The sequence below is a fragment of the Mastigoproctus giganteus genome, chromosome 8 (assembly GCF_048544385.1).
Source record: "Mastigoproctus giganteus isolate SK-2022 chromosome 8, ASM4854438v1, whole genome shotgun sequence".
In the NCBI taxonomy this organism is placed as follows: Eukaryota; Metazoa; Arthropoda; class Arachnida; order Uropygi; family Thelyphonidae; genus Mastigoproctus; species Mastigoproctus giganteus.
The window spans coordinates 200607749-200621307 of NC_143582.1; the positions used below are offsets into that span (position 1 = coordinate 200607749).

The 13559-nt window shown below is 36.1% G+C and overlaps 1 protein-coding gene across 1 annotated transcript in view; it reads left to right on the forward strand.

Annotated features, from left to right (window-relative positions):
• Window positions 1-8978, forward strand: part of sip1 (septin interacting protein 1) — a 125846-nt gene extending 116868 nt beyond the window's left edge. The window contains exons 14-16 of the mRNA XM_090380029.1: window positions 202-377; window positions 6013-6087; window positions 8729-8978. Of these exons, the coding sequence (XP_090236155.1) occupies window positions 202-377; window positions 6013-6087; window positions 8729-8902 (425 nt within the window). The 3' untranslated portion in view covers window positions 8903-8978. The remainder of the gene's footprint in view (window positions 1-201; window positions 378-6012; window positions 6088-8728) is intronic.
• Window positions 8979-13559: the final 4581 nt, after the last annotated feature.

Genomic DNA, 13559 nt, shown 5'->3' on the forward strand with positions numbered 1-13559 from the left:
AAATTAACTGAAAATTTATTTTCAGTTAATTTACCTACAGTTAATTCAGTTAGTTTATTACTCATTTTTTCAGAAAACTTCTACTGCTTCTAAATAACTATCATTTCATGAATTTGGCTAGTATTAACAAGGCTAAATTACTTCTATGTTTATATTTATTCACTTATAAATAACAGTGCTTCTTTTCAAAAAATTTTTCAGAACAATTCAAAAGAGCTTTAGAGATAATGAATAGAGCTGTTTCAAATCCACAAGGTCCTTTAGGGTATCAACCTGGAGCACGAGAAAATCTTGCATATCTCACAAACATGGAAAGGCAACAGGAATTGGAAATTCAGGCTGAGAAGAACAAGAGAGAAAGAGAAAGAGACTTTGAGGTTGGAAATAGTTATTTTATATTTAGTTTGTAGCTTATAAATTACAAGTGTTCACTATATGGCTCACAGGCCATTAGCTTGCATGTCTTTTTTCCTGTTCAGAAGACAGAGAGAGAGAGAGAGAGAGAGAGAGAGAGAGAGAGAGAGAGAGAGAGAGAGAGAGAAGACAAAGTAATGACAGAATGATCAGCCGGGAAAGAATTTGAATAATAATCATAAATATTTTAAAGAATTATAAGTAGATAATTTATTAATAAGATCTGTTAGACAAAATATAGTAATCAAAAAGTAAAAATTGCATATGTTACAGTTATGCACACAACATAAACTTAGCCAGTGAATCCACTGTTAGCTGTTTTGGTAACATCAAGAGAGCCTGAGGTTAAAGATACACTTATACCTACCAATTCTTATGACAAGTTTAGTTCACCCTCCCTCCTAGTTTAAAATCAAATTTGTGTTATTTTTCAAATATGTAGATACATTATTTTTTTTCAATTACGAACTTACCAATAAATGGAATTTAATGATATTCGTGTGTAAAGGCAACAGTTAGGTGTCTCTGCTCGTGGTATAATTGGTTGATCTAGAAAAATTAGGCAGATGGGCACATTGACAGATGCAAAGTACTGCATGTGGGTAGCAGTAATCTCAGGAGTAACTAACTGTGCAGTACTACACTCAGGGTAGTGGAGAATGAAAAAGACCTGGGGTAATCGTGCAGTCAGATATGAAGTTTCCTGAGCAATGCAGACAGGCTGCCAGAGCAGGTCATGGGGTATTATCAATGATATACAGGAATTTTGCTAGCAGGGATAAGGAAGCTATTATCCCGTTGTATAAGGCAATGGTTAGGCCGCATTTAGAGTAGTGCATACATGTGAGAAGGCCTCATTTTAGGATGGATGTAGAGCTGCTGGAATGAGTACAGAGAATGGCAATAAGATTGGTGAGGGGAACAGAGGCGTGCTCCTACCAATAAAGGCTTCAGTTCTGCAAATTGTAGTATCTGGAGATTATGCACCTGTGAGGTGAATTCATTGAAGTGTTTAAGGTTTTGAATGGGTTGAGCAAGCTCAATACTGATGGAATTCTTGCTCAGAAAAAATTTTTGCTCTATCATTTCACCTTCAATTTAATCACTTTATAAAAACTTCATTTGGGCCACAGACATTTTAATATTCCTGTTCTTGCCAGTACAAGTGTCACTGTGAATGACGTCATTTTTCTTATCAAAGGCATATAGTATTATTTGCTTAACTGAGACATTAGGAAATTTATTAAATGCCTTGAGATACTATACTCTCATCTCAAACATGACATATACCACTACCTGTTACAAGATCATGACCTCCAAAATTTCATTCAGTATGATAATGATGTGCTGTTTTCTTTGGTCACTCATGTAACTAATGACTTCATTTGTTTGCAAAATAAAAGGAAGCAAGATTAAGGAACATTTACATGGGTGTAAGTCTTTTTCTTAAAATGACTCACACCCATGTACATGTTTTTGAGACTTAGTTTATAGTAGATGGCAGTAAGAAAATAGCTTTGAAAATCAGAATAAAAACTAGTACCTATTAACAGAAAGTTGCCCAGTATAAACATACGAAAACTGAAACTGAATAAATTCTCTGTAATTCTGATATATAAGCTGATGAAACTGAATCGTGTGATATATAAATAGATGTAGAGAAGAAATTCCCAGTGTGTGGTATGCCCCCTAGGGGGCTCTCTGTGTTGTTTTTATGAAGCACTTGTTTGTGACAAAATTTGGACAACCATCCCATTAATACAAATATGAAGTGTATTTTATTTCTATCTTTGAGATTACATGTATTGAAGTACATAATTAAGTTATAAAAGTAAGTTATAGATAAACGTTGCACTTGTTCTAGAAGGTTGGGACATGAAATTTATGAAATATTTCAAAGGGACATGAGATTTAAGGAATATGTTAAGGAGGAGGAGTGCAAGTTTAGAAACTTCTGATATAAAGAACACTACTACATCAAGAAAAAAAGTAACAAGCTTATTTATTTTATTCATGTTTTTTTATGATTTCTTGCCTCTTTTTTTTTTTTTTAAATTCTTATTAGACTTTTAACAGTAACTTCAACCTGATGTTGATCAATCAAATTAAAATAAGAACACACTAATATTTAAGGGGTTTTATGTTCAAAGTGTTCATATTTATAGAACTACAAAATTGCATAAAGATACTCTCTAACAGAGCCTACTGCCACAGGCTACATGCACGTTCCAGGGAACTCCCTCATGAAAGAGTTAATAGCACTTTTTATCAGAGGCCGTGTTTTTGTGTGTAAGACTATCGAGACAGCAGAAAAATGGGAAACTGAACCTCCTGTTTTTATGTTGTCATGAGCCTAGAAATAAGTAAAAATGCATTAAATGAAGTTTATTTTCAAAGGTAGAAGGGGAATTATTTGTTTTCACCATATATACAGTAGTCAGAACCTCTCTAGTTAGCACAACAGTTGCAATTTGCTGTCCTTCCAGATAATGTGGAAAAGACCTAGATTTCAGTACCATGTTTAGACAAAACTTTTACGGACCATTTTCTCATCAAACTCAGTCATGCATTATTAGGTGAGAGTAGCAGGATTTATATCCTAAACCTTACAAAAAACAGCAAAAGATACAGACAACTGGTAGTAGAATAGTTTCTAGACAATACATTAATGTTTCATGGCCTTATTTAGATTGGCAAAAAATCAACCAACCAACCTATCACCTCTACTTATGGTAAGTTATTATGTAGCACAGAGCGAAGCATAAAACAAAATAAATGACAAGGTTAATATTAAATTGTAAAACACAATATGTTAAATACATACAGTACAAAAAAGCTTTCGGTTATTACGGTAAACTTCATCAGTCAAACTGACAGTTTAGGAACGTAGAACATAAGGGCGTATAGTGCCAGTCATGCACAGTAAACTGCATGATGTAATAGTTAACTGTTTGATGTTGAAGCCTGTGGTTGTGACGTATGCAAACGTTACCAACGTTTGTCAGTCATGAGATGGTTGCTTCAATAATAGGGTGGACACGACATCCACTGCTTCTGTTGACTGAAGTATTAGAGCACGTAATCTGCAATGACTCCAACCGGGCGCAGTGTCGGTAATGGCGGGACCGATTGATAACCATGACATTGCAGTGTGGATCAGTGTCATGTCAGGTTGAACAGAAGTGCTCGGCAATGGCCGAGTGTTCTATATCCGCTAAGTGGATGGCTCTTTCATGTTCTGAGATACGTTTGCCGAGCCTTCTCCCAGTTTCTCTGATGTAGCAGCCAATGAAGTCAAGGCAAGAAATGTGGTAGACTAGTCCACTTTGTAGTAAGGTGGGAACCGGTGTTTTCATTCTAGAGATGAGGGATTGCAATTTCCTGCCCGGGAGCTGTACACACTTTATCCCATGAGATTTCAGGACCCTAGAAACTGGCTGTGATAGGTTCAGGTAGTATGGGATAAAGGTGCTCGCAGTGGAGTCATTACCTTGAATGTTCCTGTTGGTCGTTATATGGTCATGTGCCTTCAAGTCACACCTGTCTTAGGGTACTGGTGGGATAGCCACACCTCAAGATCTGTCTTGACCCTAGAAATCTTGGTGTGCCTCTCATCTATAGAACTAGAGTGGGTCCAGGCACGAGTTAACAAGGTCCATGCAGTGCCAAGAAGATGGCTGCGCATGCGTGCTGACTGATAGTTGGTAAATTGGCCAGCGCACATTGGCTTGCGGCAGACTGTTGTCTTCAGGGGCATGCCCTCACATCGGACAAGGATGTCTAAGTATGGTAGGGTATGTCCGACTCTAGTTTGGTGAATTTTATGAAAGGCGACAGAGAGTTGAAGTGGTCTAAGAGTCGATCGCCTGAATCTCTGGGGATAACTACAAACACATCATCCACGTAGCAACGCCAAAAGGATCTGGTACACTCGTAAATGCATGACCCTCCAATTCTTCCATTGCAATGTTTGCCATGACTGAGCTAACTGGGGAACCCATGGCTGTGCCATGCACCTGTTGATAAATGGAGTCGTTGAACATAATTGTGCCACCAGTTAAGCACAGTCTGAGGGTGGTGGAAATATCATCTGATGTTAGTTTGGTCCTGCTGCCAAGAGTCTGGTCACTGTCCAAGAGTTTCTTGGCACTTTGTGATGGCAAGCTCAACTGCGATGGAGGTAAAAAGGGACACTACATCAAATGATGTCATAATTTCATCTTCTGAGATGGATAGGGTTCGGATCCGTTCTATAAATTCACCACTGTTGGAAATGGTGTTTGGCGGTCTTGCATACTAGGGGAGAAAGGAGCCCTGAGACAAACTTTGGCAACTCATAACTCGGTGAGCCACAACAGGAGACAATGGGTCTTAATGGTATATCTTCTTTGTGGACTTTGATAGTCCACAGAATTGCAGAATCTGGCAGCCGGAGGCACAGAGGTGTCTACTTATGGATTCTGTTATTTTCTCCTGCTTAAACCAATTGTTGATGAGGATGTTGACTTTCGCCTCCCACCATCTCAGGCTTTGATGGGAGGAACAGTTAAAGGTTGGTAGACAGAAGTGTCCCGTAGGAGCAACAGGGCTTTTGTCTCGTAATCTGTACGATTCAATACAACTGTTCATAAAATTCACCATCGAACTAGAGTCAGACAATACCTTACCATACTTAGATACACTTGTCCAACGCGAGGGTACACGCTTGAAGACAACAGTCTACCACAAGCCAATATGTGATGGCCAATTTATCAACTATCGGTCAGCACACACACGCAGCCATCTTCTTGGCACTGCACGGACCTTGTTAACTCGTTCCTGGATCCACTCTAGTTCTATAGATGAGAGGCGCATCGAGATTGCTAGGGTCAAGACAGATCTTGCAAAGCTATCCCACCAGTACCCTAGACAGGTGTGACCTGCAGGCACATGACCACATAACGATCAACAGGAACATTCAAGGTAATGACTCCACTGCGAGCACCTTTATCCTGTACTACCCGAACCTATCATAGCAGGTTTCTAGGGTCCTGAAATCTCATGGGATAAAGTGCATACGCCCCCCCCAGGGGGCAGGAAATTGCGATCCCTCATCTCTAGAGTGAAAACACTGGTTCCCACCTAGTCTAATACACCAGTTTATTTTGCTACTCTACAGTGATGAATATACTGTTAATTTCAGAAAGATGGAGGGAATGATTTGTCACACATCCAGTGAAACAGTGGCAATTCTGAGAGTCTTTTTCAGTGGTCATCTTATTTCTAAAAAATTTTAGTCCCCAGATTTAACACTACCAGCTTATTTGCTTGTTGAAGGGCAAAATGTATAAAAAATAAAACTCACATTGGGGGAGCCAAAAGCCAATATACAGAATGAAATTGTGAGCATAGACATTCAGGCATTATAAAAGGTGTCATCAAATATGAGGAAGAGTCCACATGTTCAAGAAGGTAGACATTTTGCACACTTCTATATTTTTATAATTACTTGTTATGGTTAGAAAATTACTTAAATTTTGAGTTTGATTTTTGATAAATATTTTGTTGCTTATGAATATATAGTCTTTTTTTTTTTTCTTTTTTTTTTTTTATCTATAGGCATTAGCTCATTCCATTAGAGGTGCTTCCTCTTCTTCATTGTCTATGACCTTTAAAGACTTGATTGAGAAAAGGGTAAATAAATGGACATTTAAATATATAAATTTTTTAAAGAAAGTGTTTTTGATAATTTGTTTGAAAATGATTTAAGAAAAGCCAGATTTGATTCTCAAAAATTTTTAATCGTATTCAATAAACAGATTTTATTGCTGCCAGTACAAATTTTTAAATATTGTTGAAAAGTAGACTGGATCTCACTAGGCTCAGAAAAAAAAAAATCTTTAGACATAAAAGGTACAAAAAAAAAAAAAAAACTTGGATAGATTTCTACTGACATACCTGCTCCTTGCTACCCAGCATTCTACAACTCCCACCCCCCAAACACACCATCCCATCATCTAACTTGTTTTATATCTATACTTACTTAATCTCATTCATGGTGTCAGAGCTAAAATCAAGAAGTTCAACGCTTTGTAAACCTGCCTACATTAAGATTGAAAATGATAGTTTATATCATTACACCCCTTGTGTCAATTATGGTTCCAAGTTCTCAGTATTAATTTTAATACTTACACCAATGAGTCACTGTTTCTTGAACAACGTATTCCAAACTATGAAACATAATGTTGGCACAAGGTTGCATTATAGTGGAAAGAAATTCTAGAGGCAGTTGAAGGTCATTCACTAGCTTTCTCTCTCTTCTCCTGTTTTGTATGCCTTTAATTTTTGGTAACTACTGCTTACATAAGCACATTTCTTAGACCAACAGTTGAGGAGAAGGGATACAATTGTAGCATGAATCTGTTGTTGATAGCTGGTAAATAGCCTTGACCTGCCTAAAGAAATTCTCACTACTGTAGCACCTTTACTTGCATAAGTAATTTTATTTCAGCTTATTAATTTGCTTTTATTCTTATTATATGCTTTAACTTTCTAATGATCAGATGACTAATTTTAGATTTGTTTGCTGCATTCATTGCCAACCAATAATACACCTTTTTATGCTGTACTCCATCTATACTATATACACTATATACTCCATCTATACACTATATAGCCACACATATCTGGATGCACCTCCATATTTCAAAAAATACTTTCATTGATGCAATATTTAATAATGTGTTAGTTCATATATGGCCTTAATTATATGTTGTCATTGTTGGCAGATATCCAACCAATTTCTGATAACAATAAAGTAGTATTTTGGTCCATTTCTTCTTCAACATAGCAGTCAATTCAGCTAACTATAGGTATGTTGGCCTGGCCCAGAAGTAGTTTCGGTTCATCCCAAAGGTGTCCAGTGGTGCTAGTCCTGGGCACAACAGTGATGCTTTTTTTGTACACGTCTTTAAACTAAGTCACTACAGGTTATACACTATAATGATCCATTGTTGTGTTGAAACAGAAAAGGAGCAGATTTGTCCAGAGTGTCAATGTGTTGCATGGTTCAGTGTTCTAGGAGCAATGACCAATGATCCGAGCCCAAACCATGAGAAACCTCAGATAGTGTTAGTACCTCTGCCAAACTTCACAGTTCAAACAACACTCTTAGTAAATTAAGTTCTCTGGGCATCTCCCATACCTAACGATGACCATCAGATTGGGGAAAACTATGTACCATGATTCACGAGTCCATAATAAATAGCTTTCTGATGTTCCAGTGACCAGTTATCATGGGTTGGTTGTGCACCAGACAGATCAACACTACATTGTAGCTGTGATATTTAGTGCATGTAAAATCCAATGATATTCAGCTCCCTGCATCTCATCCTATACTAATATTGGTTCCTGTCAACTCCCTGAATGCCCTTGGTTAAAGTATTCACAAAGGACTGACTGCCATGTGGTCTCTTTCTGTTTGTGGTCTACACAAATTTTTCTTGGCTGCAATGGTACCATTACATTTCGATCTAATTATGTAATTTTTTAATGCAGCTTTTCTGCAGTGAAATGAACAGATTGATTGTTAATAGTCATTCTACGTCACTAAGTGCATTGCTTCAACTATCTACTGTATTTCACTGATCTGCTTACTTCTAGCATGAACACAGTTGCTTTTATACATATTTCTAATGTGAATGGTGGCTATAGCTCATTTTTCCCAAATCCCAGGGGTATCCAAATACTTTTAGCAGTATAATCATATTTCTAATGTGAATGGTGGCTATAGCTCATTTTTCCCAAATCCCAGGGGTATCCAAATACTTTTAGCAGTATAATAACTTTTTTTTCTGATCGGCTGTTTCAGAAAATAATGGAACACTGATGTTTTTCTGTCAGACTGTCTGGGAATAGTTTTGGCCCAACAGTGACTATGTTTATTCACACGTTGACTTAAAGTAACTGACATAATTTTTAATTGAATAACAGCAAGTTTATCTGTTATTCATTAAAAACCCAGGGCATTCTTGTGACTGGTTTTGGACCTATTTGGGTCACTTATGTAAAGCTTCAGTTGAAAACAACTTTTGTTACATGCATAATATAATTCCCTATTAGTGAGTTGCTTTGGCCCAATTTAGTAAAGGTGCAGAGTACTGTCATGTTGGTGTAATATAAATTTAATAACTTAAAGTGGTGGCACAAGCCATTTGCAACAGCCTAACTTAAAAGCATATAAGCTGTATGTGACATTAAAACCTTTGATGTATAATGAAACAACAAAAAAAATGAAAGTACATACACTAATTGCAAAATTAATATTCTTGTGTAGGCTGAAGAAAATAATGTCTTATTCATGCCAGTGCCAAATCGTTATCAAGAAGGGAAGCAAGTCTATCATTTTGGAAGAACAATGATGTATATAGACCGTGGTGTGATCTTTGTATTTAATGAGAAAACCTGGGTTCCAACATCTCTTCAGAGTCTGCTTGATATGGAAAGCTGATTCTATGTGCATTGAATGATGCAGCTCCCAGCACAATTTTTAGTTAAGCTGTGTATGTATGAAAGAGACCTGAAAATTGTGTCATTGTAACCAGTGATTGTTTGTTACATGAAATGTACATATTATAAATATTGTAATATTTAATAAAACTTTAGCCCTAAAATTCTTAATACATTTTTGCTTTTTTTTTTTTTTTTTTGAAACATTGTGATTTAAGTTTCCAGAAATATACAGGATAAGTCAGAATTATATATAAACACTAATTTTAAATAGACATGTTCTGTATACAATGGCCAATCTGATTAAAAAGTTGTTCATCTTAAAGCTACAATAAACAGGTTTTTAATAAGTTATGTTATGATGTAGACTCCTACAATTTATCCAATTGTTATGATGTAGATTGGTTGGAGGCCAACAGAATATGGAGAATAATCAAATAACATTGGAAAAAGGAAGTACATTCTAAATCTCACTGAAGTGGGAAATTGTTAGAGGTTCCAGGTGTATGAGACATACCTCTGTGATAAGTCTGAAAAACATGGAACTGTTTACATTAATAAAGCTGTGGGAGGCAAAGATACAGAAGTGCCAAAAATATCTAAGCCTTTAGAAGTGATTACAACCCAGTGTTTGAGAATGTTTTGATTTCAAGTATTATAAAAATACCTTGGCTACTATGTAGAGTTCGAGAAGATGATCCTGACCAACAAGTACAATTTTGTAAATGGTACTGTTAAAATAAAAAATGAAGCTGATGACTTTCAGGTCATATAATCATGTGGTCAGATAAAACAATGTTTAAATTATGGTCATTGATTTGTCATAACTGTTTACTGGGCAAGTGACACTACTCACCCCACTCTACAGAAAAAAAGTTAACTTGCCTGGGATCAGCATGTATGGGACTCTACTCTCTTGAAATAATTGGACCTTACAGATTCAATAATACTGTTATTGAGTAGAGTTAATCTGAACTGTTAATGAATAACACAGTTCCCATAATGAGAAATGTCTCCCCAGATATATTGGTGTATATCTGGGGAGACATTTCTTAGAATCATTATTCTTGTTATATTCTTCAGTTTGGTAATGTACTTCTAAAATGGAGACATTTAAAAACTGTTGGTATAAGAAATTTATATCACAGTCTTCATATCTAGGAGTAATGACCTCAAAGCGTGGATGTGAGATATTTGGATTGAAGAGCTGTATTAGGATTTTAAAATGTTGGCATAATGTTTAAAAGAAACAAGCAAATTGCTATATTCAAGCCAGAAGAGAGTGCGGCAATCCTCACACAACATGGTACTTATATAATATGGTTCGAGAACTATGGAGCCAACCGGGCTAGCCGAGTGGGTAAAGTACCTGCCGGGCAACCCAAAGGTCGCGGGTTCGATTCCCGCCTCGGGCTTGGATCAAAGTACTGCAAAAACTGTGGGAGGTGCAATATGGTCACAGAAGCCGATGCGCCAACAACTACCAAATCAAAAAAAAAAAAAAACTATGGCAAATGTTGCATAACATGGTGCTTTTGCGCTATTAAATTGGATGTAATCTTTCAACATTTCATTCTTTTTTTGTGAATCCCCACTGTTGATTTGCTAGTCTAATGACTAGCAAAAATAATTTTTTTGTTGCATAATTGCAACAAAAAATTATTGGGAAATCCCCATATTTTATTTTATTGGGAAATCCTCGTTAGGTATTGTGCTGTTGAACTTGTGGAAAAAAATCTAGATTTCAAAGTTTTATCACTATTGGATAACACCCTAGGCCATCCAAAAGATATAAGTTATCCAAATGTTGAAGTAATGTTTCTACCCCTAATACAACTTCTTTAATTCAGCCATTAGATCGAGGCATTACATCTACCTTTAAAACTCGTTACGTAAGAAAATTGTTACAATGGCAGTGATTTTTTTGAGATGGTATGGCGTACCGGCTCCTTTATTAACAGTGATGTGTAACGTTCGGATGCTGTACACTTCAAAATTTGTAATATTCCGTAAATTTTTTCGCACGTTTACTTACTTTTCAAATAAGCTTAAAGTTATTTAACTAAATTTGCATCTCACTGTCTATTGTTAAGATATCTTCTATATAAAACTTTTTTAAAACCATGTTTAGAATTCTAAATTACTCAGTCGGACCTGTTTAACGAACTCCTTTAATAGCGAATTTTTTTGAATCCCTTTGGAAATTAAATTTAAAATAGTTTCAGTTGAGCAAAGAAAATTTTCATATAATGGCTTAGGAGACAACTGCGTACACACTGTTCGCACTTCTGGCCTTCAGGAAATTAGTGCTGCTGCTAAGCAAAAATTGAGAGAGCCAAAGGAATTACTATTCTACAACTTAGTGGTACCTGTCCCACATACGAAGTCGCGTTGGTCAACAGTGAGCAGATCAAGGGGTATTCCCAATGGGCTCTAGTTCACCTACTGCAATGTCCAACCTTTTCTCGAACAAGGGACATATTCAAAGTTAGAATCCTTTTGGGGGGCCCACTGAGTGATTCGAAAAAAATTAGTGTGTTACATGTAAAAGGAAGTTTGTTTTTTATTTTTAGACTATATATAAAAAATGCAAGTTCTCAATACAGTTAGTCCTCGTATAACACTTGTTTACATTGCACGAATTCAATCATACACGATTTATAAATAGGGGAACGATATCGTATATAACACGAACCGAATTCACTCATGCACGATTCGCCTTTGTGTTTATGTGGAATAACCCCAACTAAATGCAACACGATAGAAATGAAGAGAAGATTCTGAAAATGTATTTATGATTTTTATATCAGTGAAGGGGAAACACATTTCACAATAATAACGTAAAATTCCAGCTATCGGTATTATTGCAAATGCCAATTAGATTGAGTTTACTACCAGTTTATAACAGATTCCACTAGCAGGAATGCAACTGGAAATTGTTTTTGTTTTATGGTAGTGACCCCCAGAAATGTGCTTTAGTAAAATGTGGGCTAGTGAGGCGTTAGAGTTATCTCTGCCTTTACGGTGTTGTTTATTCAGTTGCTACACAGCTTTGTTTATGTGTATCAAGCATGCCTCCTCATTTTGTAATTGTGCTTTATTCCATAAAAAGGAGTAAAATACTTAAAAGGTGTGAAAAGGAAGCGTCCTGGTGAAGACATTACAGATTAAGAGAGAAAAAGAAAAGCAATATCGATAAATAGAGACGGACTGGGTCAAAAATTCTTACCTGGGGAAAATCTGTACTGGCCTCATACTAGCGTTTGTGGCCAAAATCACACCAGCCTCCGGCCCACCGTGGTTTCCCTGGTAAGGCTTATGGCCAGTCCACCTCTGTCGATAGAGAAAAAAATATGAAATTGTGAAACACTTTGAGCGAAATGAAAGACCATGTGATATTGTACATGCTACAAGCCTAAATGAGATAACGCCGAGAATTACAAAGAATGCAGAGAAAATAAAAACTTTCATAGCAGGAACAACTCAGTGTATTTAAAATCCATTCAATTAAGACACAAAGAATTGGAGGAGATGGAATGACTGTCATATGTTTGGATAGAAAATCAAACAAAAAAGTTTGCTTACGATAGAAGCAAAAGCATTAGCAATATTTTATTACACAAATTATCGTAATAAAATACGTATTTTATTACAATAATTTGTGTTTGGTAATGTTTTGGTTACAAATGTGTGTTCAATCTTGGGTGGTCGGCACCTAACCCTATTTTTCCCATAGGGCCTGTTGTTTATATTGCACGATTTTGCATTGCATGAGGGTTTCTAGGAACACAACTATCGTGCTATATGAGGACTGACTGTACTTTTATGTGTAACAAATCAATGTCACTAATTTATTTTTTAGATTTTATTAAAATTATAAAAATTACTTGTTTTTCAAAAAAATACCTTACTATTGCCTTTAAATGCTCACTTAATAAGAATTTTTTGAAAATTAGCAAAATTTAAAATGCTGTTTTAATTCACTTTCCGCTTGGGCCATAGGTGAGCACTGCTGGGAATCAACTGTAAGCGCCCCGTTCGAGAATTAGGAGGAAGTGATTTTCTTTTACCTCTACAAATAATCATCTGTTGTTTTGCAGAAGTGCATTATCCACATTTTTCCATTTAAAAATCTGTTTACATGGTCACAGTAGCTGAATATCCCAGTGACACCAACATTTTGGACAGTTTAAAAAAAAAAAAAAATTTAAGAACTAGTGACAACGATGACGAGAGAATTAAAATGACGACAACAAAGGTATTAAACCACCTAAACATGAAATGCTGGCATTTGGTGAGAATGAATTTAAAAAATTATCAATTAGGCTTCAGTTAAATGAAAGAGATACAATTCATTCATTTCAGGAATACCTAATTGAAAAGACAGTTTTTGGAAAAATTGAAGAGCATTTGATGAATGCTCTGAGTACGATACCAATTTCATCGAGTGAATGAGGATTTTCACAAATGAATCTGATTGTCAGCCCAACCACAGCTTCATTGATGACAAAAACGATTTCTTCACTACTATTTCTTAATTAAAATTGTAGGCCCACCGCTGACATGCTTTGATCCAGAAAATATATCAAATCTTGGCTGCTTCGGAAATGTCATTCAGAAACAGTAAAAAGTTGGCATAGTGCGTTGGATGAGAACTC